General features: G+C 43.5%; 1 protein-coding gene across 1 annotated transcript; it reads right to left on the reverse strand.

Annotated features, from left to right (window-relative positions):
* Positions 1 to 245: 245 nt before the first annotated feature.
* Positions 246 to 26,375, reverse strand: LOC144752127 (nicotinamide N-methyltransferase-like). Its single transcript, XM_078640072.1, has 3 exons — positions 26,192 to 26,375; positions 4,802 to 5,009; positions 246 to 860 (listed from the first exon to the last, which is right to left on the reverse strand). Exons 1-3 carry the CDS (start codon positions 26,337 to 26,339, stop codon positions 425 to 427), a joined length of 792 nt encoding a protein of 263 aa, XP_078496198.1. The 5' UTR covers positions 26,340 to 26,375; the 3' UTR covers positions 246 to 424.
* Positions 26,376 to 27,203: the final 828 nt, after the last annotated feature.

Consider the following 27,203-nt stretch of genomic DNA (forward strand, 5'->3'; position numbering starts at 1 on the left):
GCAGCCACTTACACACCAACTAACAGACTGATACACACATTCACACAGATTAGTCACTCATTCATAAATTCACTAAAACATGTTTAATCACTCACTTATACTGCCACTCACACACCCACTAAATCATCCATACAGATAATCATACACCCATGCGCTCCACGTTCTTAGGAAAGAACGTGGAGCACGAGATAGAAGCATATCAGGGGTTAATGAGTGGATGTATCTCCAGACACCTGAGTGCTGTTTGTATACTTTATTGTAACTTAACATTGTCTGTCCTGCTTATAGAACATGCTTATCCATTGCCAGTATTTTATAACATTTTTAAAGAAAATTGAAAAAAGCAACTGAAGAAATTTGATGCAGGTAACATGTGATCTCTTCATCAGCATTCCCCACGATTCCCCCTTCTTCTACCTGAAGACTAAATATCTCTTTCCTTGCATGCTTTAATAATGATAACACCAGTGTAATCCATGAGATCATACAAACATTGCGTTTTCCGATTATACATGTGATGATCCACTATGACGTAACCAGCACCCGTGAGGGCGTTCCTCAGAAACTCCTCATCGATGGGGAAATGAGGGAACTTCACATCGCCCACCATGTGAAACGTTGACTTGAGGGGTGCAATTATTATTAGATTTCCTCCGGATTTCAACAGTGGTGACAGATTTTTCAAACCATCGTAGAAGGTCTCCTTATCTTTGGCTAAGAAATCCACAGAGTGCACCAGGAGCAGACAGTCAGCCTGGGGCAGGACAGTTGGAGACAATGGGTCACTTCTGTCGATGTCATATTTGCAAACGTTTATGATTTTTCGTTGTACCATCTTCTGCTTCTCAAGCCATGTTTCACTAAAAACAAACATATAACATGATTAACATGTATTTAGTTATTGACAAAAATCGTTTTTGTAGGATCGTGGTTGTTATTCAGTACTAACAAGGGGGCATATTTACAAGCCCCTAGTGCCACTGTAGCATCACTTTTTCCAATGTTCCAGTATGCTCTATGCTATGCCATATTTACACGGCTGTGCTAAGCCACTTTGCATGGCTTAACACCGCCTTGCAGATGTGACCCTCTGCAATGCAGTTACCTTATGCAAAAAAGAGTGCAATGGGTGTTGCTGTGGGCATTCCCAGCAACACCCATGGGGTTTTGATCCTGCTCCAGAATTACAAGGGTCTTTAAATCTGAGGCAGTGGCAAAAACAAATGCCTTTCAGTAGGAGGCGTTAATGTGGAGGAACAAGGCGAAACACTATTACTTCTCCTTTTTTGCTTGTTTTATCTGCAGAAGGATCAAAACGCCTTTAATGATTGTTTTTGTGCAGAACGTGTCCTTGCTCTGTGGTGAATTGGCGCTAGTCAGCTTGTCTAGTGCCAAAGGAGATGCGAGCACAGGGATGTGCCATATGCTTGCTAATACGGTGCACCCCTGTAGTTTGAAAATGACGCAGCTCAGTGTAGCACAACTACTTGTGGCACTGCGCCATTTTCATGTAAATGTGCCCCAAGGAGTTAAAGAATGTTTCAAGAGGCGTCTGCTGTACACTTTAAATATCTCACACTTCTATAGATGCCAAGTTGTAACCTTGATTTCTGAAAGCAGAAGATGGATTCTGCACAAACTGTCAAATGCGGGCTATGCGTAGCGGAAGCAGCAGTAGTAACAGAATGCATCACTGTGCATTATCAGAGTGTAGGGGCACACTTCCTCACTGCTTTGTTAGAGGGTGACAGTATATGGAATCATTGTGCATTATCAAGGGTTGTCTCTGTTCATTGTTAGGTTGTAACTGTGCTTGGCACCATCTCGGCACTGCTCACATTGGTTGGCCGACACCTAGCCTGCACCTGAATAGTCATCGAAGGGATGGTATTTACTGTGCTACCGCCATGCCAGCTGAGCGCTGACAATAGCATTAAATGAAGTGCTGAGGTGAGTGACTTTATTGAAAAGTGCATGCCTTCTCTGACTGAAGACCAACTCAAAAAACAAGCATTGTCAAAGCTAATTGGTCTGGGGTTCTCCGCTAGCCTTCTGGCAATTCTTACTTTGATCTGTTGTCGTTTTTGGGTCTAAAAATAAACACACATTACCATATTTCTCCCTGGCACTAAATGGAACTATTTTGTGTGAGGATATGTCCCTGGTGAAAGGGCGTCATACCGTAACCCTTAGTGAAGTCAGCCAATGGCTGAAGTGGGTTATACACTACCACTCAATACATACTGGAGTTAGTGGAAGAAAAATGTGAATGACACCAACCACAGACTAATAGATGAAGCCTGGCTGAAACCCCTATAGGTAACTAGTAAAGAAAGAAAGAAAGAAAGGAAGGAAGGGAGGGAGGAAGGAAGGAAGGAAGGAAGAAAGAAAGAAAGAAAGAAAGAAAGAAAGAAAGAAAGAAAGAAAGAAAGAAAGAAAGAAAGAAAGATAGAATGAAAGAAAGAAAGATAGAATGAAAGAAAGAAAGAAAGAAAGAAAGAAAGAAAGAAAGAAAGAAAGAAAGAAGGAACAAAAGAGAAAAGATGAAAAGAGAATGAAAGAAGAGAGAAAGGAAGAAAGGAAGAAAGACAGAAGGGAGAAAAGAAACAAGGAAAGGAGGGAGGTAGGGAGGAATGGAAGAAAGAAAACAGAAGGAAACAAAGAAACAAACATACAAAGAAAAGAAAGAGAGGAAGAGAGAAGGGAGGTAAAAAGGACGCAAGAAAGAAAAGATGAAGAAAGGAAAAAAGAAACAAACAAACGAACAAGTACAAAGAAGTTAACTTAACGTCTTCACTGTGGAGCAAATTCCACCGCAGTGCTTGACATTCCGATCACGAGTGTGATCATGACGGCTCCCGGCTGTGAAGAGCACACGCCCACCCTGACTCATGAAGGCCGGGAGCCGTCATGAGCATGGAAGAGGTTAGTACAGAAAAATTAATAACAGATTCAAATAGTCACAATGTGGTATGTTGTCAAATAGCAGCTGTCAGAAAACCAAAACACTGCAAAAGGTATTTATAACAGCATTGGCAGGAGAAGGGAATTTCACAATAGACCGAAGGATAAAGAGAGGTGGCAGAAAGCCCCCTATAATCTTACATATTTTACACCATCAATCGGTCTTGGCGTAGAAATAGAAAGAGGAATAGCTAAAACGAATGTAAGATCAGACTAGCAAACTATGCAGAAGAAGCACCTACTGAGGAAATTAAAAAAATAGAATTAAAATTGGAAAAGCAAACTTCAGATAAATATAATAGAATTATTATAATAAAGCAATCTTGTGATGAACTACAATAATAAAAATAAATAATGATGGCGTGTCCTGGGTCTAGAGCCCCAAATACAAGACAAGCAATGAGTGTGTAACACTGGCAGGTACTGCCTACAGTGAGGTCACTCTGTGACAGGTGCACCAGCAGAGGTGGTATGTGGAGCGCCAAGGCAAGGGGCATCGTCAGGTAAAAGCCTAGATCTCAACTGACTACACACCTCAAAACAAAGCAAGCTAAGGACATAATTCACTGCAGGTGGACTTCAACAGCTGGTTCACAGTGGCAGTGAAGATGGAACCCACTGCAGGCGGACATCAGCAGATGGCTTTTAGTGCCAGCAATGACGGGACCCACTGAGAGTGAAATTCAGCAACTGACTCACAGTGCAGCGAAGAAGTAACCCACTGCAGGTGGACTTCAGCGGCTGGCTCACAGTGACAGTGCATATTCACAGACAGTGGCAGGTGCAGGAAAACAATCAACCACTGAGAACAGGTGCAGCATGTGGATGCTGTTCAAATGCCCTTTCTTCAGGTGCTGCACAGCACACTGCACTAACCATCACAACATATTGTCAATATCTCGGATCCCATGGAGATGGTAAACATCCCACCATTGTCACACTCAGTGTGTTTCTTTCCTCTGTCAATCTTGCTTCAGATCTCCTCAACTAGAGCTTGGCAACAGGTCTTAGGTGGGTACATCTCTTTTGACCAGAAGATACCACTGATTATGCCCTGGCCACAGTCTTTTGTTGAAGGAATGGCTCATGATCTGTCAAAACTCCATGGAGACAATAAGTGGAGCAAATAGATATCCCCATTGTTATAAATATCTTTTTTTTTAGGCGATTCAGACTGGCTGTGTAGGGATCGGTGAGGTGAAATATAAAAACAGGTATTTACAGGACTGACAGCTAACTAAAGAGATTAACAATGTCTAAAAGGAACCAACCATAACCAAACATCTTAGGACTAGAAACATGCTTGTGGCCCACAGCTAGCTGTAACATATACACCACACAATGTTTTGCACACTCCTGCACATTCAATAGGAAGTAATTGGTTCCAGTGATGACAAACAACATAGCTGTAGAAGGGGCCAGTAAGCAGCCCTTTCCAACTTGGGGTGCAGATAACTTGGTCTGTATCCCATGAATATCATACATCAGATGCCAACATACATTAGCAGTGTCACACCGGATAGCAGTCACCCATGTTGAAAGGAGTACTACTTTGGATGACTCTCTTCACCAGTTGACTTGAGTGATTTCTTCCAGAGTGTCAGCCATGAGGTTTCGTTACAAGAATCATCCCAAGTCCATCAGACATGTTGGAAAAAGAAGCGGTGTGGCCCAGTCCTAGAGTGCGAGGAACTTTCACCATACAGAAAACAGTACATAACACAAGGATTACCCTGTACCACTGATTGGTAGAAGGTGACTTACATACACTGTGCTACTTTCAAGCCAATTAGACTGAATCAAAACCAACCTGGGTCTCACACAGTAGGATCCTTACCTGCTGCCCTGGAGTTCACAAAGCAACTTTATCACATGACTACAATCCAGTGTATCAGGTTCATTCTTCAGCCATTTCTGCAGCTCCTCCATGGACTTGTCATTCAAGCAGGCGAAGGTGATCTCAGTGAAATACTCACAGGCTGGGATGGTGTAATGGATGAGGGGGGCCATCGAAACTTGAATCAGAGAGCCCCCTTTCACAGCACCTGCTCAGAAAGAGATTCACACTTCAATGTAAGGCAAAGCTATCAATGGCTGTAGGGCATGGCCTGCATCCCGGATCTGCACACATCCCCTCTTGGGTGGCCAAAGCCCACTGCGCACAACCTTTAGCCTGTAGCCAACCCTCCGCAGGTGACCTTTCACCAAATATCTTTATCTTTTGATTTGCATCCTGCTTCTTACTAACAGTCCACTGCATAAGGCAGTTGCCATTTTACTGGCGCACAAAGATGGTGCCACTCAAAAAATGATTTGTTAAAAATACTGTACAATGCACATTGACTTCACCAGTGATTATTAGTACCTATACAAAATGAGTTCTCTTTTCAAGGGTACCATAGTCTACAATACATTTATTTAAAGTGGAAAGTTTGATTCATCAGGATATATCAGCATTAGAATATTTACGAATCCTATAGAAAACAATCACAGTTCATTAGAGTATCAAAAGTGGATATGAATATTTGTTAATGAAGCCACACCCTCTCAACTTTGGGAAGGGCCCTGAAGCGATTGCTTCTGACTCGAGATTGACATCCAGTAACAACTTGAGTTATTCCAGCTTTGCAATAGAACTGTTAATCAGTTGCTTCTAACTTGAGAGGGACATTAAGTAAAGTTCTGAATGGCTGCTGCCTTGTTAATTACTTCAAACTATTGCCTCTGACTCAAAAAGGACATCTAGCAATTACTTGAAGTACTGTAGCTATCTGAAAGGCCAAAATGATCGGCTGTGCCAATGCTTGTTATTAAATGAATTCTTAAATGTTAAACTTTACAAGTGCAGCATAGGGTTATCAGCACAAGGCAGTTGCACTCTAACACTAATTCCAGGTTAAAGGTCCATAGTAACATAGCAGTGCCTCACATACATCAGTAAATCCTCCCAAATGTTGTCAAGAGCCCGATGACATCTGCATGCACAAGTCAGATGTGGCAGCAGATTGGTACAAGGAGTGGACACGGGATGCCGGTACCCATGATATTTCAGCTGTCATAGGGTTCAAAGACCCTGAACCTGAGTGTTCCCATTCTGTTTGTGTAACTCCTAAGGGATATAACACATGGGGATGAGGGTCATACGTATCTCCTGCCTCTAACAATAGCTTGCCCTCTGACCAGCTGCAGGCAGTGTTACCTTTTCCATAGCTAGTTCCATAGCTAGTTGGGATCCACTTTTTGCATATTCGATAACCCAATAACCAGTTGCAACTATGCCCTTCCATGTCACAACAATTTAGAGTTTGAAGACCTAATGAACAAAACCAAATCTATGAGCATGTCTTTTTAGGTCTCGCTACGGACAGTGGCTGCAAGAAGATTTTGCTGGATAAGCACTTTCAGCAGGAGTGTGGTGAGGTCAAAGTTCACCCCAGCAGAAGAAGTGACAGCTGAGCCAGAATTATATGTGCTAACCTGTTGCGCACTTCCTACTGAAACAAGTTGCTTCTAGGGGATGAAGTGTTGGAGGGAATTGGTGGAAACACTCTTGGTTTGGGTTTGCTCACTAGCAGGCCGTATTTGGCCAGAGGCCTCGATTGCTCACCGAAGACCAGCTTATCACCCACCTCGCCCGAGACCCACCAACCGACACCACTGACTCCGACACAGCAGCCCGCAACTTCAGACAGTGGATCGACGTCTGCGCCAACACCCTCGCCATGATCAAAACACCCTCCAACAGGTGCATCAACAGAAAGGCGAGCTGGTTCACCACCGACTTCCAGGAATCCAAGTGCACTTGCTAAAGACTCAAGAAAAAGTGACGCCACGAACAGACATTGGATAACCTCGCAGCCCTCAAGAACACCTTCCGCAAACACCACCAACTCATTCGAGTCACCAAAAGGACCTCCTTCAAGGAACGCATCACCAACAATGCACACAACAGCAAAGAGTTTCTCACTATTGTGAAGGAATTCTCCAAACCCAGCTCCAGCTCCAACAACATCCCACCATCGCAAGACCTGTGCAACTCCTTAGCCACCTTCTTTCACCGCAAGATTGAAGACATCCATGACAGCTACAACACCCAGACCTTCCCAATAGCCACAGACACCGCAGACTCACCATCCCCCAGCCTCACCAACCTCCTGGTTTCCTGGACCCATGTCAACAACGGTGACACCATGAAAACCATGAACACCATCCTGTCTGGCTCACCCTCCGACCCTTGCCCTCATCACATCTTTAACAAAGCAAACGCATCATCACACCCCAGCTCCGCAAGATCATCAACAGCTCCTTCAAGACCGCCACCTTCCTGGAAACCTGGAAGCACGCTGAGATCAACGTCCTACTCAAAAAACCCAGAGCAGACCCACAGGACCTCAAGAATTTCTGGCCCATCTCCCTGTTCTCGTTCCTGGCAAAAGTCATCAAGAACATCGTCAACAGACAACTGACTCACTTCCTCAATGAGAAAAACATCCTGGACCCAACCCCAATCCGGATTCTGCAGCAATCACAGTACCAAAACAGCCCTCATCGCTGCCATCGACGACATCAGGACCGTGCTGGCAATGGCCAAACAGTGGTCCCACCCTCCTGAACCTTTCGGCCGCCTTCAACACCGTCTGCCACCACACCCTATGTGCATGCCTCCACAGCACAGGGATCTGCGACAAAGCCCTAGACTGGATCATGTCCTTCCTCACCGACAGAACCCAGAGGGTTTGCCTCCATCCCTACCGATCTGACACCACCAAGATCACCTGGAGCGTGCTCCAAGGATCATCCTTTAGCCCGACCCTTTTCAATGTCTACATGGCACCACTTGCCAACATCGTCCGATTGCACAACATTAAAACTGTCTCCTATGCTGACGACACCTAGCAGATCCTTTCACTCACCAAGGAGCCCACCACCTCCTTGAAGGAATGAAGGCCATCGCCGACTGGATGAGGAACAGTTGACTGAAGCTAAACTCCGACAAGACGGAAGCCCTCATCCTTGGCCCCATCCCCTCCACCTGGGACGACTCTTGGTGGCTGGCTGCTCTGGGAGCCACACCGACACCCACCAACCATGCATGTAACCTGGGGTTCATCCTGGACTTCTTGCTCTCAATGACCCAGCAAGTCAACACCATCTCCTCCTCCTGCTTCAACACCTTCCACATGCTTCGCAAGATCTGCAGATGGATCCCCACTAGAACCAGAAGTACAGTCACCCAGGCCCTCATCAGCAGCAGACTAGACTACGGCAATACCCTCTACGCAGGAACCGCGGCCAAACTCCAGAAAATACTACAATGCATACAGAACGCCTCTCCACGCCTAATCCTCAACATACCCCGCCACACCCACATCACAGCCCACCTGAGAGATCTGCACTGGCTCCCAGTCAACAAGGGAATCACCTTCAAGCTCCTCACCCACACTTACAAAGCTCTCCACAATGCTGGTCCAGCATACCTCAACAAACGACTCATCTTCTACACCCCGAACAGCCAGCTTCGCTCTGCTGACCATGCTCTTGCCACCATTCCACGCATCCACTGGATGACCCCCGGCGGCAGATCTTTTTCCGACCTCGCCGCTAAGACATGGAACACCCTCTTCACCCATCTGAAACAGACCCAGGACCTGCTGACCTTCAGGAGACATCGTAAAACCTGGCTGTTTGAGCAGTAGCTGCACCCCCCGCACCTTGAGACCCTCAAGGGTGATTAGTGCGCTTTATAAATGTCTGATTGATTGATTGTTGGGAGCCCTCGTGTCTGGGCTCTGTAGTGTGCCTTACAGTGAGCTTGAAGCTACTGAAGCCGGGACGATGGAGGTTGGTGCCCTGTTTGCTGATGATTCCTGTGTTGGGATCTAGGGGATCAGACTGATACAGAGTACGGTGCATGATATACTTTATGAGAGATGCACCTTCTGCCTCAACACTCCAGCAATTGTGTAGAGTTCTGCGCCTATCAGATTGAGCCCTCCCTACATAGAAGTGAGTCAAACTTCACATAAGTGAGTGCTTTGGCTTTGACTGGGCCGCGATCATGATGAGGCTCCCTGTGGTTCTCCTGCTGACATCTACATGCTGACAGCTGGCCCCAGGCAGTGGAGCAGTGGAGCTGAAGGGGTGTTGGCATGCCCGGGCCCCTGGTATTGATACTTGTACCACAGCAAGCCCTGGATATATGGGTCCTCAATTATGCCAACTGTTCTTCCACATATGCTCTAGGGGACTTTCTGGCTACTAGTGAGTCTTCAGTTTGGGAGGGGTGTGGCACACTGACCTTTGTGTGGCATACAACAAGACACCGGATGAAAAAAGGACCTCTGGGAGGACTTGCACCAATTACTTTTATTGACTGGGAGTTTCTTGCCATATAGCAACCCCTTGGAATCCAGGAGTCATTATACCTTGTCCAATATACCTGCAGTAACTGGCCTTAATGAAAATGCCCACATAGACACTGCTTCAGATCCCAGTTATCACCATCATAAATCTGTGGATAAGTACACCCCTGCCATCAATCTTACTGTGGTGGTGAAACTCGAGTTAGGACCTAGATTGCAATAGCTGGGGCCCTTCCTGATGAGACATGGATTTGTAAGCATCACACTTGTGGGTCTTAAAATGTAAATCCAGTATTTGTAAAGCGCACAGCTACCCGTAGGCATCCCGGCGCTGGGGGGCAATGGGAAGATTAAGCAAACTATTGCCCAGAGTCACATGGTGCTGGGCAGACCCCTGCCGCCGGAGGCGGGGGTCAAACCGTGATCCCCAGCATCAAGCGTCAGTCGCCCTGGCCGCTGCGCTACACCTCTTCCTTCTCCCAGTCCACTGCAACTTGATTCTAAGGAGAATCTAGAGTCTTACCACTGCTGATGCCACCAATCGGACTGAGATGAGGCGAAACCAGACACCATACCACTCCCAGCATGGTAAAAACTAAGCCAGATAAGGCCCTTATGGCAACTGGCGGCAGCGATGGGACTGAGAAATGCACTAATGCTAACAAACCCATGGACACAAAACTGGCATCCATGTTATCGGACCACTTTAGCAGATTCAATTAACTAACTGCTGTATTAGACATTATATCTACCCTTGAACCTAAGTTGGACTCTTTATGTATCGACAGGGGCCTCCTGCATAAGGACTGAAAGAAATTGAAATAACGAGTCGAGAACACAGAATTTTCATTGGCTGCCCTGCGACCCATGGTGATAGATTTTGATAAACTTCTCCGAGCTTTGCAGGATGAGATAGAGTATCTATGTGGTAGCTTTGAGGACCGAGAGGGTAGATCAAGAAGGAATAATGTGTGGACCATAGGTCGCCCGGAACAGGCAGCAGGCCCAGTTATGGAGCTTTAACTTGAGGACTGGTTCATGAACACGATCCTTCATGGCAAGCAATCTGCTTTTTCCGTCAAAAGGACCCACAGAGTCCCTGAGAGATCTCCCCATCTGGGTCCCCCTTCGAACCCATTGGTCGCCTGTCTTTTGAAGAGACAGGGACAATATTCTACAGGTGATGAGAGCCAAGTGTCCCTGGAATATTGAGTACATTCAAGTGCACATTTATCCTTGGAAGTTCAGTGATGCATATCTTCTTTCATGAAAGTAAAGAAATCCCTCTCTGATCACAACATCAAATATGCCTTGCAGTTCCCTATTACTCTTCAGATATTACATGAAGCTACCACTTCTTTTTGTGCAACAACAAAGGAGGCCAGTTCCTGGCTAGAATGCAGGGGTCTTGCACTCTCATCTGGGGGTAAAACAGACCTCCCTCATGACAAACACAGTGACAATGCAAGCCACGTAACATATATCTCCCATGGGGCCCCATTAAGGAGGAAGCAGCCAAGGAAAGGGCTTGTGTGGTGGAAGACGTGGGCAAACATTTATAAAGTACCTCTGGTAAAGACTGTTGTCAATATTGTTGGCCGCCCATTGTTATCCTGGCCTTGGAATGGGAGTAGTGCATTTTTGTTATTATTTTTATTTTATTCACAGTGTGGATCTTTCTTATATACTAGTAGAAGATTTGACATGCTGCATGTGCAGGAGGGCAGGAGACACCCCTAACGTCATCAACACTGGTATCTATGTGCAGGTTGGAGAAGGATGTTGAAAGGAACCACATACTCCAGTTATGCCAGAGGAACACTGATTTGGGTGGTTTCTGGGGTGGCCCTAGAAGTTTTGCACACTCGAATTGACCCAGTGGGCTGTTAAGTCATGCTAAAAGGCTTACTGTATGGTCTCCCACATTCACTAATATCGCTTATGAACCTAATGCCAATCAAGCTACCTTTCTGCAATCCTTGGCCCTAACGCTGCTGCGTAACGCATTAGCATTGACTGAACTTCAACTGTACCTCAGACCTAAACAAATACCTCTCCAGCCCCCGAATGTCAGGAGCACAATCGATATCTTTCTCATAACATTTATAGAGATGGACTACTAACACTCAGGTGAAGAATACTTTGCACAGTCTGCACCTGGAGAATGGGGAATTCTCATATTATTTGGGGTTTACACACTAGAATTGATATAATTTCTTGCTCGCTGGATGCCCTTCACAGGGTGGCGTGGGCGAATAACTTGGACGCACTTGCTCAGATAATTGCCTTTTACAACTGCAGTTGACCTAGCATATTCAACCACTCCAGAAAAGCTGGGAACCCTAGATTACAAGGCACACTTGGCTAGAAGACATGCTGAAGGTGACAAGGCTGGTTGGCTATTGGCATGCCTGCTTCATGCAGATTCACCCAGGATTCCAATCATGGCTATTAGAGATGGTATGGGGTATAAAGCTCCACAAGGGGAGGACCTAGCTGCAGTAAAGTCCTTTCTAGATGAAGTGACTCTCCCCTGAATTCAACCCATGCAACTGGTGGAATTGGACTCCTCATTAAATGAAACTGAGATTTCGGATGTAAGAAAGCAGATGGGACAGGGTAGGACCCCGGAAGCAGACGGCTGGCCTCTGGAGTTTTATTCCACTTATAGAGCACACGTGATCTCACACCTGCTCAAAATTTATACAGAGGCTTATGCAAAAGGAGAATTGCCCTCTTCTCTCAAGGAAGCGGTGTTGGTAGTCTTGCTCAAGCCAGACAAGGACCCCTTACTCCTAGGGACCTATTGACCCCTGTATCTTCCGAATTCACATTATAAGATACTTGGGAATGTACTAGCCAACTGACTGGTAGCCGCAGTACAAACTGTGGTGTAACATGACGAAAATGGGGTTGTACCTGGCAAGAACACCTTCCTGAACCTACATAGGCTCTTTATGGTAATGGACTGGGTATCCGAGACAGGTGCACACCCTTGATCTTATGTTCTTGCTGGATCAGTCTTGAAAGGGAATTGGGATACTTACTGCCCCCTGATCAACGGAGGGCACTCCCGGTTACTCCACTCCCATGGTCAGGCGACTCCATAAAGGCAGTGACCAGCGCCAGGTCCTCTTTACCATTCTGAACTGGGCTGCTGCTTTCCCCTGTGGGTGGATTAGCTATGCCAAAGATGCTGCTGCTTTCCAGATTGCTATATTTTTTTGCTGCTCTCCACATTCTAATTCCTCAGAAATGTTTTCAGGACTTAAGGGCATTTTTAATTGCCTTAATATGGTATAACAGAAGGAAACAAGTGTCTCTTAGTAAATTATGTGCTCCCCTGAAGGAAGGCAGTGTAGGTGCCCCAGAGTATTGTTATGCCTGCCAAGCGATTACAATGGCTTATGCAGTGGTTGGCTGGCCAAACTAGAAAGAACTGGGGCAAAGTATGGCAATTGGTACATTATGGAATTGGAAAGTGTGCGCTTTGATGGTGTTGTAAAAGATTGGAATATGAACTGACAGTAGAATCTTCAACAATGTGAAATGACATCCGACCGGTTTCAAAGACATGGCGCACGGTTTCTGTTTGCATTATTGCACACCTTTATGCAGGTGCATTTACAAATAAGGCGGCTGCTGTTCTGAGGGCAACACATTCAGTGAAATACAGAGTGGTGTCAACACACTCGCACATTAAAGTGGGAACAGATATTCCCCTGCTCCTCTTAAGGGTATATTTGTTTGCTACACTAACACTTCCATAATAGGGTTGGGGCGCAGAGACGTAATGATTCCCTCATTTGCATTGAGCCACGCCTCAATTCAAATAAGGGAATACCCTCTAAAGATAGTACTGGCACTACATTTGCACCAATGCTATCAGTGTGACAGGAAGAACCGCACAAGTGTCTGTGGCCACTTCTGTAGTACCATGGTGCCCGGGCATAGACAAAGGGGGTATACATGCTGTTACACCTTCAGGGCACTATCCCTATTTTGGCATTTGATAATTTTCTATATAATAGAAAGATATATTAGGGGGCATTAATTGCCAAATAATGCCACGCATTTGAGGGAGACCAATGACAACTGTTAACTCAAACAATGGGAAACACCAGATGTATTGATTGTTTCCCTTGCCTATTGTATATTTTGCGCCCCCTGTTGTATGCTGAGGCCTGCTAGGCAGAACTCACACATCATCTTTAAAAATGGTATGCCTTAGTTGTATGTATGTATGTATTGCGTCTTATATAGCGCACGTATCACCCGAAGGTATCAAGGCGCTTGCTTAGGGAACCCGTCCTGGTATTCCCCTGTGAGATACCCCGGCAGGGTATCCACAAGGTGAAAGCCAGGCATCCCGCCGCGAGGGGCCGTAGTGGAGATTAAGCAAGCTATTGCCCAGAGTCGCAGAGTGTGACCCAATGAGTCGAGTAGGCACCGGAGCGAGAATTGTCGAGTCTGTGGAATTTTTGAGCCCGAGACCCGCCGAGGCGGGGAATCGAACCCTGGTCCACGGCCGATCTCAGCTTCCGGGTCTGCCGCCTCTAACCACTGAGCCACGCTTCTCCACGAGTTCTTCAAGAAAAACTTTTGCTTCTGTGCGACACCGGCGGACATTGGGGAACAATTTCATATTAATATCTAGTACAAATTAAGGATACTGTAGAGTCGCATTTCATCCTGAATTCTGCAGCAGGGTCTGTTTCCCATAATTCAAAGTTAACTTCATGCAGCTCACAGAGTCAGACTGTCCCTGACAGCTCTGCCCATGACCCGTGAGGAGGAAGGTAGTTTACTTCTTAGTTTGGAATTCAGAAATGGTGGATTCTGCCAGTGGATTTCCCTTTAGTTCCATTATGGACTTAACAGATTCTGTATAGCAAGGCCACTGTGAAAGCTTAGTGTTCTGAGTGTGAACAATTGAAGCTTGAGGGAAACTTGAGAAGTGTGGTAACTGGGTTTTATGCAAAATTGCAAAGTGTCCTAAAACACAAGTATCAATTGGTATTGAAACCTATCAATTTTTCACAACGTTACCAAACTATTTTAAAATTAAATGCACTATTTGTATAGGTACTTTTTAAAATATCCTAGGTTAGAGCACAGCTCTCACTCCCAAGAGTGAAGAAAGTGGTCTTTATATCCCACAAGATTTTTACCAATGTCAATAAACTGTTTTCCTCGTCCAATCCTAGTTCATAGGATCATCTCGTCAAACACCTGGCTGACAGATTCAAGTGCTAGGGCTCCGAGAGTCAATCCCTTCTGTTCACCCCTCTCAGCAGATACCCAGATTAGGAGGCAGAGTTATCTCTGTGGCCACCACCAAACCTCAGAACTCCCTTCCACCTCAGTAACATAGAGTGGTCGAGCAGGAAGGCATAATCAGAGGACAGTGTTAATCATTTGATGTTCACACTCAGTCAGCAAATGAATTCACACAGTCAAGGACTAAACTCTAGACCAATTGTTTTTGTATAAAAAAATATACTGTTGTTTTGTTTTTTGAGCAAGCCTGGCACAGGTAAGCATTAAATACTTTACAGTAATACGTTGCTGATTGTAAAATAGTTTGAAAGTGCAATAGAAATTGTACTTTGTTTGATTTACAGGGGATGCAGTAGGTTGCAATACAGAAAATACAGTACATTGAAATGAATATGCTTTTTCAGTAAATTACAGGTAGGTTACATTTTACATTACTTTTATAACTCAGAGTTGGCAACCTAGATTAAGCACTGGGACATTTCCTGCAAACAGGTGAGTAAATATGTGTTGGTTATTTGTGTGTTTTTTAAAGATTATTTATAGATTTCAAAACTTTCAAAGAAAATTGTCAATGTTATCCTATGGAGGAAAAACAGGTTATCAGTTCACAGGTAAGACTGTGAGAGTTAAGGTTCTGGGGTTAGACTCAGGGGTCCCCCAGGGACAGTGATGCACTCTTGTTACACCCTCAGTGGCACTAGGGCGGCCGGGTGCAGAGTGTTGAGGCCCAATGTCATCCAATGGGGAATAGGGGGCCTCCGGTTGGTGGCTGCTGACAAACAGGCCACTGGGTTGTAGGAGCAAAGCTCCTACGGTTTAGGTCAGGGCAAATGGGGAAACAAAGTAGCACAAAAGGTGCACCCTCAGCTGCACTGAGGCGGCTGGGTGTAGAGTGCTGTTTTGACGTTGGGCGCCCTGTTGTTTTTGATGGAGAACCTCCGGTTTGCAAAAGCACTGCAGGCAGGGAGACGAAGGACTTCTGGGTGCGACCACCACTTTGAGAGGTAAGTTGGGAAGTTAAGGGTTGGTTAGGCACCGTTGGTTTGGGCACACAAGGCCATGGGGCATCGGGAGCAGGGGTGCATTTTGGGGTCGATTTTCTTACCTGCTCCTGGTTGCGGTTTAGGGGGGTCTTATGGACTTAGACTGCAGGTGTCGGCTGGAGGCTTGAGGCAGGTCAGGGGTCACTGGGTCTCACGTCAGGATCGACGGTGTGACATTCTCGTGGTGTTTTTCCACTCGACCTTGAGCCGGGTTCGTCGGGTGCAGAGTGGGTTGAATTCACAGTCTATGGTTGCTGCCAGAGTTTGCAGTTGAACAAATCCGTTGTTCACAGGAGTAGCAGTCTTTGGAAGTGAAGCAGGCAGGTCCTCCAGGGTTTTCGAGGTTGCTGGTTGCAGGACACACCGGGATTTCGCAGGAGCAGGTTTGTGGGGAGATAGGCCTGTAGGGCTGGGGCCAAATCAGTCGGTGTCTTCCTCTTGTTAGCTGGCTGCACTGCCCTTCTTCTTCTTTTCTTCTTGTTGTTTCTGGATCTGGGGAAGCAAGGTTCAGGGTGCCCCTAAATACTACAATTAGGGGCTTTACAGGTAGACAGAGGGCAGGGACCAATGGGTTACTTCCCTGGGGTGGGTACACTCTCTATTGTGCCACCCTCCACTGGGAGGGGGGCAGGAGCCTGTCCCTTGTTGGTTGGGCTCCCCCATCCTCAAGATGGTAGGGACACAGAGTAGTGCTTTACCTCGCCTCCCCCACCTGAGGGGTGGAGTTGTCACAGTTCGGCACACCTCTCTTCCACACTTGTTTTTCCCGCCGGTTTCCCTACTCAAAGTGTGGGGTACAACCATCGAGGACCAGTTACTGAAAACAGCAAGTGGTCTGGGGAAACTCACAAAGGCGGCTTGCCTTTGAAGCGTCCCCTTCATGAACACTCCCCATCCTGGGGGAAGAGACTTGGCAACTCGTCCCATGATTTGCATTGTTTCAGGCTCCCACGAGCAGCAGGCTCTTGACCCAGGGGTCCTGAAACATGTTTGTTTATAGCAGCCTAAGAAGACACTCAGTCGGGACACTAGAGTTGGGTTAGTTTTTAGGGGGCATCTCTGAGATGCCCTCTGTGTGCATTTCATTAAATCCCACACTGGCATCAGTGTGGGTTTAATGTGCTAAGAAGTTTTATACCAAACTTCTCAGTTTCCAGTGTAGCCATTATGGTGTTGTTGAGTTCACAATGACAATTTCCCAGCACCATATATCCTTAATGCCAGCACTGCCCTTACAATGTCTAAGAATGGACTTAGACACTCTAGGGGTACAGGGCTCATGCACCTGTACCCTCAGCACTGGTATAGTGCACCCAGCTAGAGAGGTAACTGATCTATGCCAGGTCACTGGATTGTAGGCATGGTACACAGAGATGTGCGCCATGTCGAGTCTTCATTTTGCTCTGTACCAAAACACACAGCCTTCAAAGGCAGTGTGTGTGTAAAGGTACAGGGCCTCTAAGGGTGGCACAATAAGTGCTGCATCCCTTAGAGGCCTTCTCTGGTCACAGTGCCCTGGGTACCTGTGGTACCATTTACCATTTTTGTGGCTGAGGTGTTGCGCAGCGGCCAGGGCGACTGACTCCAGAACCCGGGGGTCACTGTTCGATCACCGGCGGCAGATCAGTCCAGCACCATTTAACTCTAGGTAATAGCTTGCTTAATCTTCCTGGCGGCCCCCAGCACCAGGACACCTTCGGGTAATTGTTTGTGCTTTACAAATACTGGACATTTACCAGGGACTGAACTGTGGCCAAAGATGCCAATTGGGTTTATTTTTGGGGAAAGAACACAGGCCCTGTGAACCTGATTGGCAGGGACCCAGGGCACACCAAGGGAGGTTACTGCAACAGAAACCCACTTTCTTACAGGTGCCACCCAGGAAACTGCCCAGAAAGCACTGACTGTACCAGGACACACACATTATACAGCTTTGTAACCACTGACTGCTCAAGGGCTCACAGAAAAGGCTTAGAGGTTTGTATGACATGTCCATCTTTGTAAATCTTAAAGGCTTCAAATAATGAAAAAATTAATACATAAATTGGGTTCAGTGCCAGACTCCTGTCCCAATATTATCAAATCTAGAGCCTCCCCAGAAGCAGCAGTTCTTTCTGCAGGTCTGTATTTGATAACATCTTGTAAACATGTCTCTCTTTCATGAAGGGAATACTGTCCATGTGATGGAGCAAGGTGGAGAAACTAAATTGTGTGTACCCCTTGTAAAGTCACACTTCCATAACTATAACATGAACTAATGGAATGATGTGTGGAATTAATCAACTTAGAACAAGAGATGCACCTACACGAATACACGTGGGAATTAATTTTGCTTATGTTGCAATCATAATTAACTAACTATGTGATTATGTTGTGTCCTAAACTAATAAGCAGCTTTTAAAATAATGGAATGCAGCATAAATGTGCTTTTATTTATGTATTTGTGGCAAAAACCGAAGGATAGGTGAGTATATTACTCATAAATGTTGCTTATTTCGCTAGGTAACTGCTAACAGGGAAAACCTTAGTAATGGGGGAGGTAAACATAAGGGCTAAATTTCAAAAATTAACGTCCGTTTGTGTTTGTTTCTATGATAGTTCCCATTTTGACCCGTGAGGCCTACCAAGAAAAGGTTGTCCTGTTAAACTGCGAAAAGAAATTGAACTGGGCATGCCCACGCCCGACTCCGAGTTCGAATGTGAGCTGCTTGTGCTTGGAGTGAATGAGGTTCAAGGACGGCGTGGCCTGGAAGTCTAGGTGATGGCCAAAAGATGAGCACAATGGTTCTGAACGTGAGAAAGTTAGGCAAAGTTGCCAAGTGAGAACAGGATTAGGTCGGACGAGGCCTAAAACAATCACCCATTTCAAATCTAGCTGACGGAAGCGGACTGAATTATGTAATGATGAGGTGATGCTCATCCACCCCAAAACTGTCCCAACAGAACTCAAATTTATGTTGAAAGTTACACTTTAAGATAGATAGAGCTAGTGAAAACGGTATAAAAAGTGCTGATTTTAGTGAGGAAAAAACTCCTTTTCGATTTCCTCCCGAGATGCTGTCCGTATGCGGATTTTCCTGAGATGTAAGACTTTTAATAATTTTCTATTTCTTCTGAGTGAGATTTGAACTTTAGATGAGGTTATTAGTTAGGGAAATAGGGAGAAAGAATGAATTTTGGGAACTATCTGTCTTTTGCTAATACTTGCACTTTTGAAATCTGAATAAAATGTCTATTTCTGAATTTTCCTAAATAAATGGAATTAACTGCTTGAAATAAAATCTTTACTTCCCTTTTTAAAATGTCGATTTTTGAATAAAGAAATAAAGTGAATTAATTTTAGACTTGCTAAATTTTCTTTTAATAAAAATTAGATAAATGGAGAATTAAGCTGGTCTTGAGTTTTCCTGCGCCTAATTTTTTACTAGCAGATCCGTCAACCTTAAAGGTGGCGTGTCTTAATAAATGTTTTGCTAATCAAAAAACCATGGTAAATCTCTTTTAAACTGCAGGTGTAAATAGTATAAATATCGGGTTTTAGTTTAAGACACTCCACTATGATACGGCAGCTCTCCTTTCACCGATCCATAGAGTAGGATGTAAGTGTTTATGAGTGATTCGCGGTGTTATGGGTCCCACTGTCGAGTAAATGTATGATTTTGTACTTCAGGGAAAGGTGACATGGTTTTAGAAATTATTTCCGGACAACCTCTGCATCAGTAATTAGCTTGGTAGCAGAGCATTGGTTGCTATAGAATTAGCTAGGATTAGGTATAAAGCGTTATATTAGGGTTGTGATGTACAGAATTATGACTAACATCTGTTGAGTTCGTATTACGTTATGTATAGTTCTGAAAAGGCTTCCGAGTATTGCGTGAAGCTGGTTACTCTGTCTGCAGGCAGAGGAAGTGTGGCAATGAAGTCACACATCGCATAGTCTGTTTCAAAAGGTAGTATCGTCGTATACTGCCGTGGTATCGTCGTATATCACAAGTGGTGTTGACCATGCTCATGATTGAGGCAGAACATAACAAGTGGGTCCCTGTGTTTGATCGAGAAAAGATACCTAATGAATTAAAAGAAGTAGTGAAAGAGAAAGTGTGGGATTTCACAGGAGCAGATATTGGGTTGATGAAAGATGTAAACCCTGTAAAAGTCTCTGTAAAAGAAGGTGCAATTTACCCGAACATTCCCCAGTACAAAATGACTGCAGAAATAATTGAAGGAATAACCCCAGTGATAAACAAAATGATTGAACAAGGCATACTGAGAGAGATAGAGAGTAGTCCTTGTAATTCACCGATAATGGGATTGAAAAAGCCAAATGGAACATTTAGAATTGTACAGGATTTGAGAAAGGTTAATAACATTGTTGTCCCATGTTGTCCGATTGTACCGAATTCAGCAGTGATTTTATATCAAATTCACCATGATGCAGAATGCTACACTGTGATTGATTTGTGTAATGCGTTCTTAACATTTCCATTGCACCCAGAAAGCCAGCCAATTTTTGCGTTCAGATTCGGAGATCGTATCTTGGCATGGTGCCGAATCCCTCAAGGGTATACTGAAAATCCATTGTTCTTTAATCAGTTGCTAAAGAAATCATTAGAAAGTTTGAGCATGCCTGGAGAGTCTGTATTGGTTCGATATATTGATGATCTCCTAGTGGCATCAAAGACAAAAGATGCATGTGTAATAGATACTATTGCATTGCTGAATCATTTGGCAGAAGAGGGACATAAAGTGTCTCCATCCAAATTACTATTTTGTAGACCAGAAGTGCAATACTTAGGTCATAAGATTGCCAAAGGAATCAGACAAGTCACTGCAGAAAGAATCAAAATGATACAAGGAATGCAACCACCATAAACTCAAAGATAAGTGAGGATGTTTCTGTGAATGGTAGGTTACTGTAGACAGTGGATTAGTGGATTCTCATTGATTGCAAAGCCATTGCAGAGATTAACCAGAGCAGATATCAGAGACCCTATAGTACTGACCAAAACTGAAATGGAAGCATTTGATCAGTTAAAAACAAGTTTATGTGAAGCACCAGCATTAGGGATGCCTGACTATGAAAAAGAGTTTGAACTGTACTGCAGTGAACGAGAAGGATGTGCATTGTCAGTACTGATTCAAAGGCATGGAAAACTGAGAAAGCCTATTGCATATTTCTCAGCTGTTCTTGACCCTGTTGCAAAGGCATTGCCAGGTTGTCTGAAAGCAGTAGCAGCTACAAGTGTCACTTTGGAACAAAGTGAAGGAATAGTGATGGGATTTCCTGTGAGAGTGTACGTACCTCACTCTGTGGAGATTCTCCTCACTAGAACGAAAACACAGTATTTGACTAACAATAGGATGACCAAGCAGAAAATGTGACAATCTCTTGATGTGTAAATGTAAATCCTTCCACATTATTGCCTTATGCTATGGAAACCGAAGTGAGAAATGAGGTTGATCACAAATGCCTAGATGTTCTTGAATACTGTACCAAACTAAGACCAGACATCAGAGATGAGCCATTGCCTGAATCTGACTATGCGATGTTTGTGGATGGTTCATGTCTGAGAACAGATGAGGGTGCTTTGAGTGCAGCATATGCTGTCTGCACAGTGGCAGATGTATTGGAAGCTTCTTGTCTGAAAGGAATTCGTTCTGCTCAAATAGCACAATGGATTGCTTTGATTCGAGCATGTGAGTTGGGAAAAGAAATCAAGGTAACCATAGTGACCGATAGTCAGTATGGTTTTGGGGTTGCCCATGACTACGGACAATTGTGGTCCCAAAGAGGGTATTTGACTTCTGCAGGATCCCCCAGACGTAATGCAGAGGTTGTGAGAATGTTGATAGACGCGATTCAGCTACCTGACAAAATAGCTGTTGTGAAGTGTGCAGCACATAAAAAGGGGGATGACTACATCACCCGAGGTAACAGGTATGTAGACTCAATTGCAAATTACTGTGCCAAAAATTTGGCTTCAATTAACAGGGACAGAGAAAAGGAGCATGTTTCAAGTCCTTTAATTCTAACAACTGTAGTTGAGACTTGGCAGGAGGTGAGACAAATGCAGGAAGAGGCTGATGAGGAAGAGAAAAATGTTTGGTTACAAGCAGGATGCAGACAAAGAGGAAGATGAAATCTGGGTTTACAAAGATAAAAGACCAGTAATGCCTGATAGCATGATCTCAATTATGGCCCGAATGTACCATGGTCAAGCTCATATTGGAATGGATGCCATGCTTCGCCTATTTAGACAGACGTGGTATAATCCTAAATTCAGGATGATTGCAGAGAGCTTATGCCAGAGATGCCTTGTATGCCAACAGTTTAATCCAAACAGGAGAACAATTGTAAGTTTGGGAACCATAGGACGGGAGGGAGGTCCATTTACGCGAACGCAGTTGGATTTCATCAAGCTTCCGCCATGTAACAGACTTAGGTACTGTTTTGGTGATCATCTGTTTGTTCTTCCGATTGGTAGAGGTCTTCCTCACGAGGAGGAACTGTTGCAAAGTTACTTCTACGGGAAATCATCCCTAGGTTCGGGTTCCCAGTAACGATCGAGACTGATCGTGGCCCCCATTTTCAGAATGAACTCATGCAAATGATACGTGAAGCACTGGATATTCATCAAAAATTTGCATTGTGCTTACGGACCTGAGGCTTCAGGAGTAGTCGAGCAGGTAAATGGAACTATTAAAAACAGGATTGCTAAAATGTGTTTGGCAACAGGACTAAAGTGGCCAGATGCTTTGCCACTCATTTTGATGACCCTAAGAAGCATACCTGACAGAAAAACTGGATTAAGTCCACATGGAATACTGATGGGCAGGGTGATGAGACAGGCATTTGTACCAGCTAATAAGTTGTTGGCAATAAATGATGACATCATACTGGATTATTGCAAAAACCTATCTGACATGATGACTTCTGTGTTCCGTCAGGTGGGAACTGAATCAAACACGAAAGAGAAAAGTCCAGCTCATGACCTAGTTCCAGGAGACCGGGTGAGAATAAAGGTACACCGCAGAAGAAACTGTTTGGTGCCTCGTTGGCAGCGACCGAGACAGGTCATATTAGTTAGCACCACTGCAGTTAAGTGTGCCGAAGTGAAGAGATGAGTACATGCAAGTCATACTATCCGTGTGCCTGTACCTGAGAATCCGAACGAGGAAGGTGAAAGCACAACCGATTCTGACTCTGAAGGTGAACCAGAGAAAGGTCCAGATACTGAAGATCAACAGGAACGTCGATATCTGGAAGTATCAGATGCTATCTCTGTGTCTGAAGGAGAAGGAGAAATTGTTGAAGTACCGAATTCTGAAGATCAATCTGAGGATCGAGAATTTGTAGAGAATAACACCAGTAATGACACTGAGCAAAGCAAAGATAATACTGGTGATCAAGAAAATACTGAAAAACAGTCTGAAAGCTCTGAAAGCAGGGACGAAAATCCAGACACTGGAAAAGAGGAAGAAACTCACGATAAAGATGAGATTCCAAGTACCAGTTATGGAGATGTTCCTAACAGAGTGAAAGAACTGTCAAAAGAGAAAACTGACTCTGAAAAAGAGAAGGATATTGTAAAGTTTATTGTAAATGAAGCTGTCGAAGAAACTGACCACAGTGCAGATGAAACTTCATTGACAAAGAGTCCAAGAAAAAGGGCTTGGAGAGTGAAACATAACACCACGGAGCCTAAGACAAAAAGATTTTGCAAAGGAGAAAATTGGCCTGAAGGAAATGATGGACTGAGATTTAAACTGGTTAACAAAGAAAGAAAGCCAGAAGACCAAGTTAACGAAATAACCAGTCAGAGAGAGAAATTGGGAAAAAGAATAGAAGTTGTCCAAAGGCCAAAAAGAGTGAGAAGACCAAACCAGAAGTACCAATCACCTGAATGGACTTATATAATCCTGCCTCCAATTGAAGAGGTAAACAGTAGTCAAGAAAATCTTAACTGCCCAAAGACACATGAGAAAAGTGAGTAAAGAATTGGAACAAAGAGAAAAGTGGTAATTGATTAAAAAGATAAGGTAAAGGTAAAACCTGAAATCCTGTCTAGAAGAGAAGGCATTGTAGGTGAAAGTAAAGTAGGTGACACAAGGTCGAAGAAAATTTGTTAGAAAACTAAAAGTTTGTAGGTGACACAAGGTCGAAGAAAACCTGTTAGGAAAATTTGCTGTGTAAAAAAAAATGTCTACTAATGATCATAAATCGAAATGTTCTATTTTTAGAAAATAGTGTAGATCATGTCTAATTTGTACTGGATTACTAATATTGATATGGATAATTTTGGCTTGTGTCATTCCTTTCCAGGATAACTTAGTGAAATCAAAACATATTGTGAGTTTAAGTGAACAAAATGTGGAATCAAAGTCTAACAAGCAGCATGTATATAGGCCAGAAATACATCAGGATAGTTCTATTAGTGACTTTACCAAGAACACATTTTCAAGGTCATTGTCTGAGTATGTCAGGACAATGGATGCTAGGGACTTTTATGTTTATGTAACGAGGCCCAAAACAATGACCCATTTAAAATCTAGCTGACGGAAGCTGACTGAATAATGTAATGATGAGGTGATGCTCATCCACCCCAAAACTGTCCAATCAGAACTCAAATTTATGTAGAAAGTTACACTTTTCGATAGATAGAGCTAGTGAAATTAAATCTTTACTTTCCTTTTTAAAATTTTGATTTTTGAATAAAGAAGTAAATAAAGTGAATACATTTTAGACATGCTACATTTGCTTTTAATAAAAATTAGATACATGGAGAATTAAGCTAGTCTTGAGTTTTCCTACACCTAATTTTTTACTAGCAGATCGGTCAACCTTAAAGGTGGCATGTCTAAATAAAAGTTTTGCTAATGAAAACCATGGTAAATCTCTTTCAAACTGCAGGTGTAAATAGTATAAATATCGGGTTTTAGTTTTAGACACTCCACTATGATACAGCAGCTCTCCAGCAGCTCTCCTTTGAATTTCACCGATCCATGGAGTAGGATGTAAGTGTTTATGAGTGACTTGCGGTGTTATGGGCCCCACTGTCGAGTAAATATATGATTTTGTACTTCAGGGAAAGGTGACATGGTTTTAGAAAATATTTCCGGACAACCGCTGCCTCACATGAACAAAGGGTCTGGGTTACGAAGGACTGTTTTCTGACTTATGCCTCTAGAGTAGCATGAAGTACTTCAAATTGAAAAAGAGTCAAATAGGTGCAAACACCTGATATGTAATTGCAAACTACTCACTCCTATGTGGTCTATGTGGATGTAGTTCTGAACTTAATTTAAACATGAATGATCCCAGGAATGTGCACAAGGGCTGTTGGGTAAATTTCATGTGAAAGATATTCCTGCATGATTAAGAGCTTAGTGCTGCAATCAGTGAAACAAACTGCTTCAAACTATGTGGAAATCACAGAGTGTTCAGGAGAGGAGACAGAAAAGAAAATAATCTGTTTGCAAAATTAAAAATCTAATCCAAACAAAAAGCAAAATTCCAGAACTTTCCTGACCATACTCATGCATGCAGGTATGGATGTACAAAGTACACATGCTAAGGCCAGGATAGGAAACATGTTCACTAGTGGACATCATGAGTGACCTCTAACGTGTACACCCAGACATAAGGGATGAAGAGTTATGAATTGGTGAGGCAGGTGTAAATTATACTCATGCATAAATGTAACTTGCACGTGTCGTAATTTGCATCAGCTTTGATACGCAGGACACATTGTTTTGCCAGAAATAAAACATTCAATAAACCTGTTGATTGACAGTGTATTTTTGATACCTTGTCATCTAGAGAAGCATTCTAATAAACTGTACTTCGATGTCTGCAGAGAGGAGCATGGGTTGACTGTTTCATGACAGCAGGTGTGTAAACTACATATTCTGGAGATGCACCCTCTTTCAGTGCTTGAGCGCAGGTGAATAAATTCAAAGAGAAGCAGGAAGGACATGAATTTATATGGATTCCAATCTCAGACCCCACTTGTGACCGAAAGGTCCAGACCAGAACACATCACTTACCTTGCTATTTTAGATACATCATCATACTGGCAGGGAAGCCTTAACTGTCCCTTTGTTGTGGGTACAACACAAATTCAGCACAGAAACATGTTGGTAAATCCTTCTTGAAAGCTTTTCTGATCAAACACTTTTCCCAATGACTGAGTTTGGGGTATTGCATGATAATTACATACTTGCATGTTGCAGCACATAATGAATTCATTAAAACGTGTATTATTCTAATCATATGTGTCTCAAAGAAGGCTTTAATGCCCTCAGCATGAAAAAAAACAAGATCTGAAAGAAGATTTCCTATGTTCGATAGCAGAATGAAGTAATCTGAAATATAAAACAATATTACTCAATTCAAACAATAACAATTATTTTTATCAATACTGTTCTTGTAAATGGCTCAAAATCTTTTCTGGTAACTATGGGTGAGTTGAAGCATAGCTGACTAAATGTAAAAAATGAACCACACATTATGTGGTGAGGAGTAACACCAATAGTACTCACTTGATGATAAGATCCTCAAGTAACCTGGAAGCAGCTCATTAATAGTATCTTCCACATAGTCACAGTCTTGTACAAAGTACGTCTGGAGAAACATTCGTGGATCAAATAGCTTCTCATACATTTCCTTAAGACTCATGCTAGAGGCCATGTTCTCCCATGTGCTGCTATCCGGCTTTCAGTGCTCCTTGTCTGCGCTCACAGAATGTCTACATTGTAAAGAATATATACAAGAAATCTACATTTTAAATGAGATCTTAAAGAAATCTGCATTGTAAATGAGACCTACAAGAAATCTGCATTGTAAATTATGTCTACAAGAAATCTGCATTATAAATGAGATCTACAAGAAATCTGCATTGAAAATGAGACCTACAACAAATCTGCATTGTAAATGAGATCTACAAGAAATCTGCATTGTAAATTATGTCTACAACAAATCTGCGTTGTAAATGAGATCTACAAGAAATCTGCATTGTAAATGATGTCTACAGGAAATCTACATCGTAAATAATATCTACTAGCAATACACATTGTAAATGACACCCACAACAAATCTATATTGTACGGAATAGCGATTCTCCTAATTATTACGCAAAGAGAATCTGGATTTCATTAAAGACACAGAGGCTAACAATATGCATTATTCCTTTAAGGTGAACGCCACCTAGCCACTTTGCAGTATTACATCATGAAGAAAACTGTTTTAGGACAGAATACTGCTGGTCCAAAATAGGGCTTCTCACAGTACACTCTGCTTCTTTAAAATGCAGTCCAAATTCCTTCATCATACGTCACAAAGAACCAGAATGGTATAGGGGCAACAGGAAAATGCAAAAACTCCTCAAATAACGAAGATTCTGCATTGCAGACCATGGAGAGAAAAACACTCAGCTCGCAGAATCTTCCAGGTGGTGGAAATCCATGTAGAGTCGATCACCAAGGTATTATCTGAAATAAAAGAGGAATGTTAGTGCATTCTATAAAGTCAATTGTATTACATGCCCAAAAGCTA

This window comes from Lissotriton helveticus, chromosome 4_2 (assembly GCF_964261635.1).
Source record: "Lissotriton helveticus chromosome 4_2, aLisHel1.1, whole genome shotgun sequence".
NCBI lineage: Eukaryota > Metazoa > Chordata > Amphibia > Caudata > Salamandridae > Lissotriton > Lissotriton helveticus.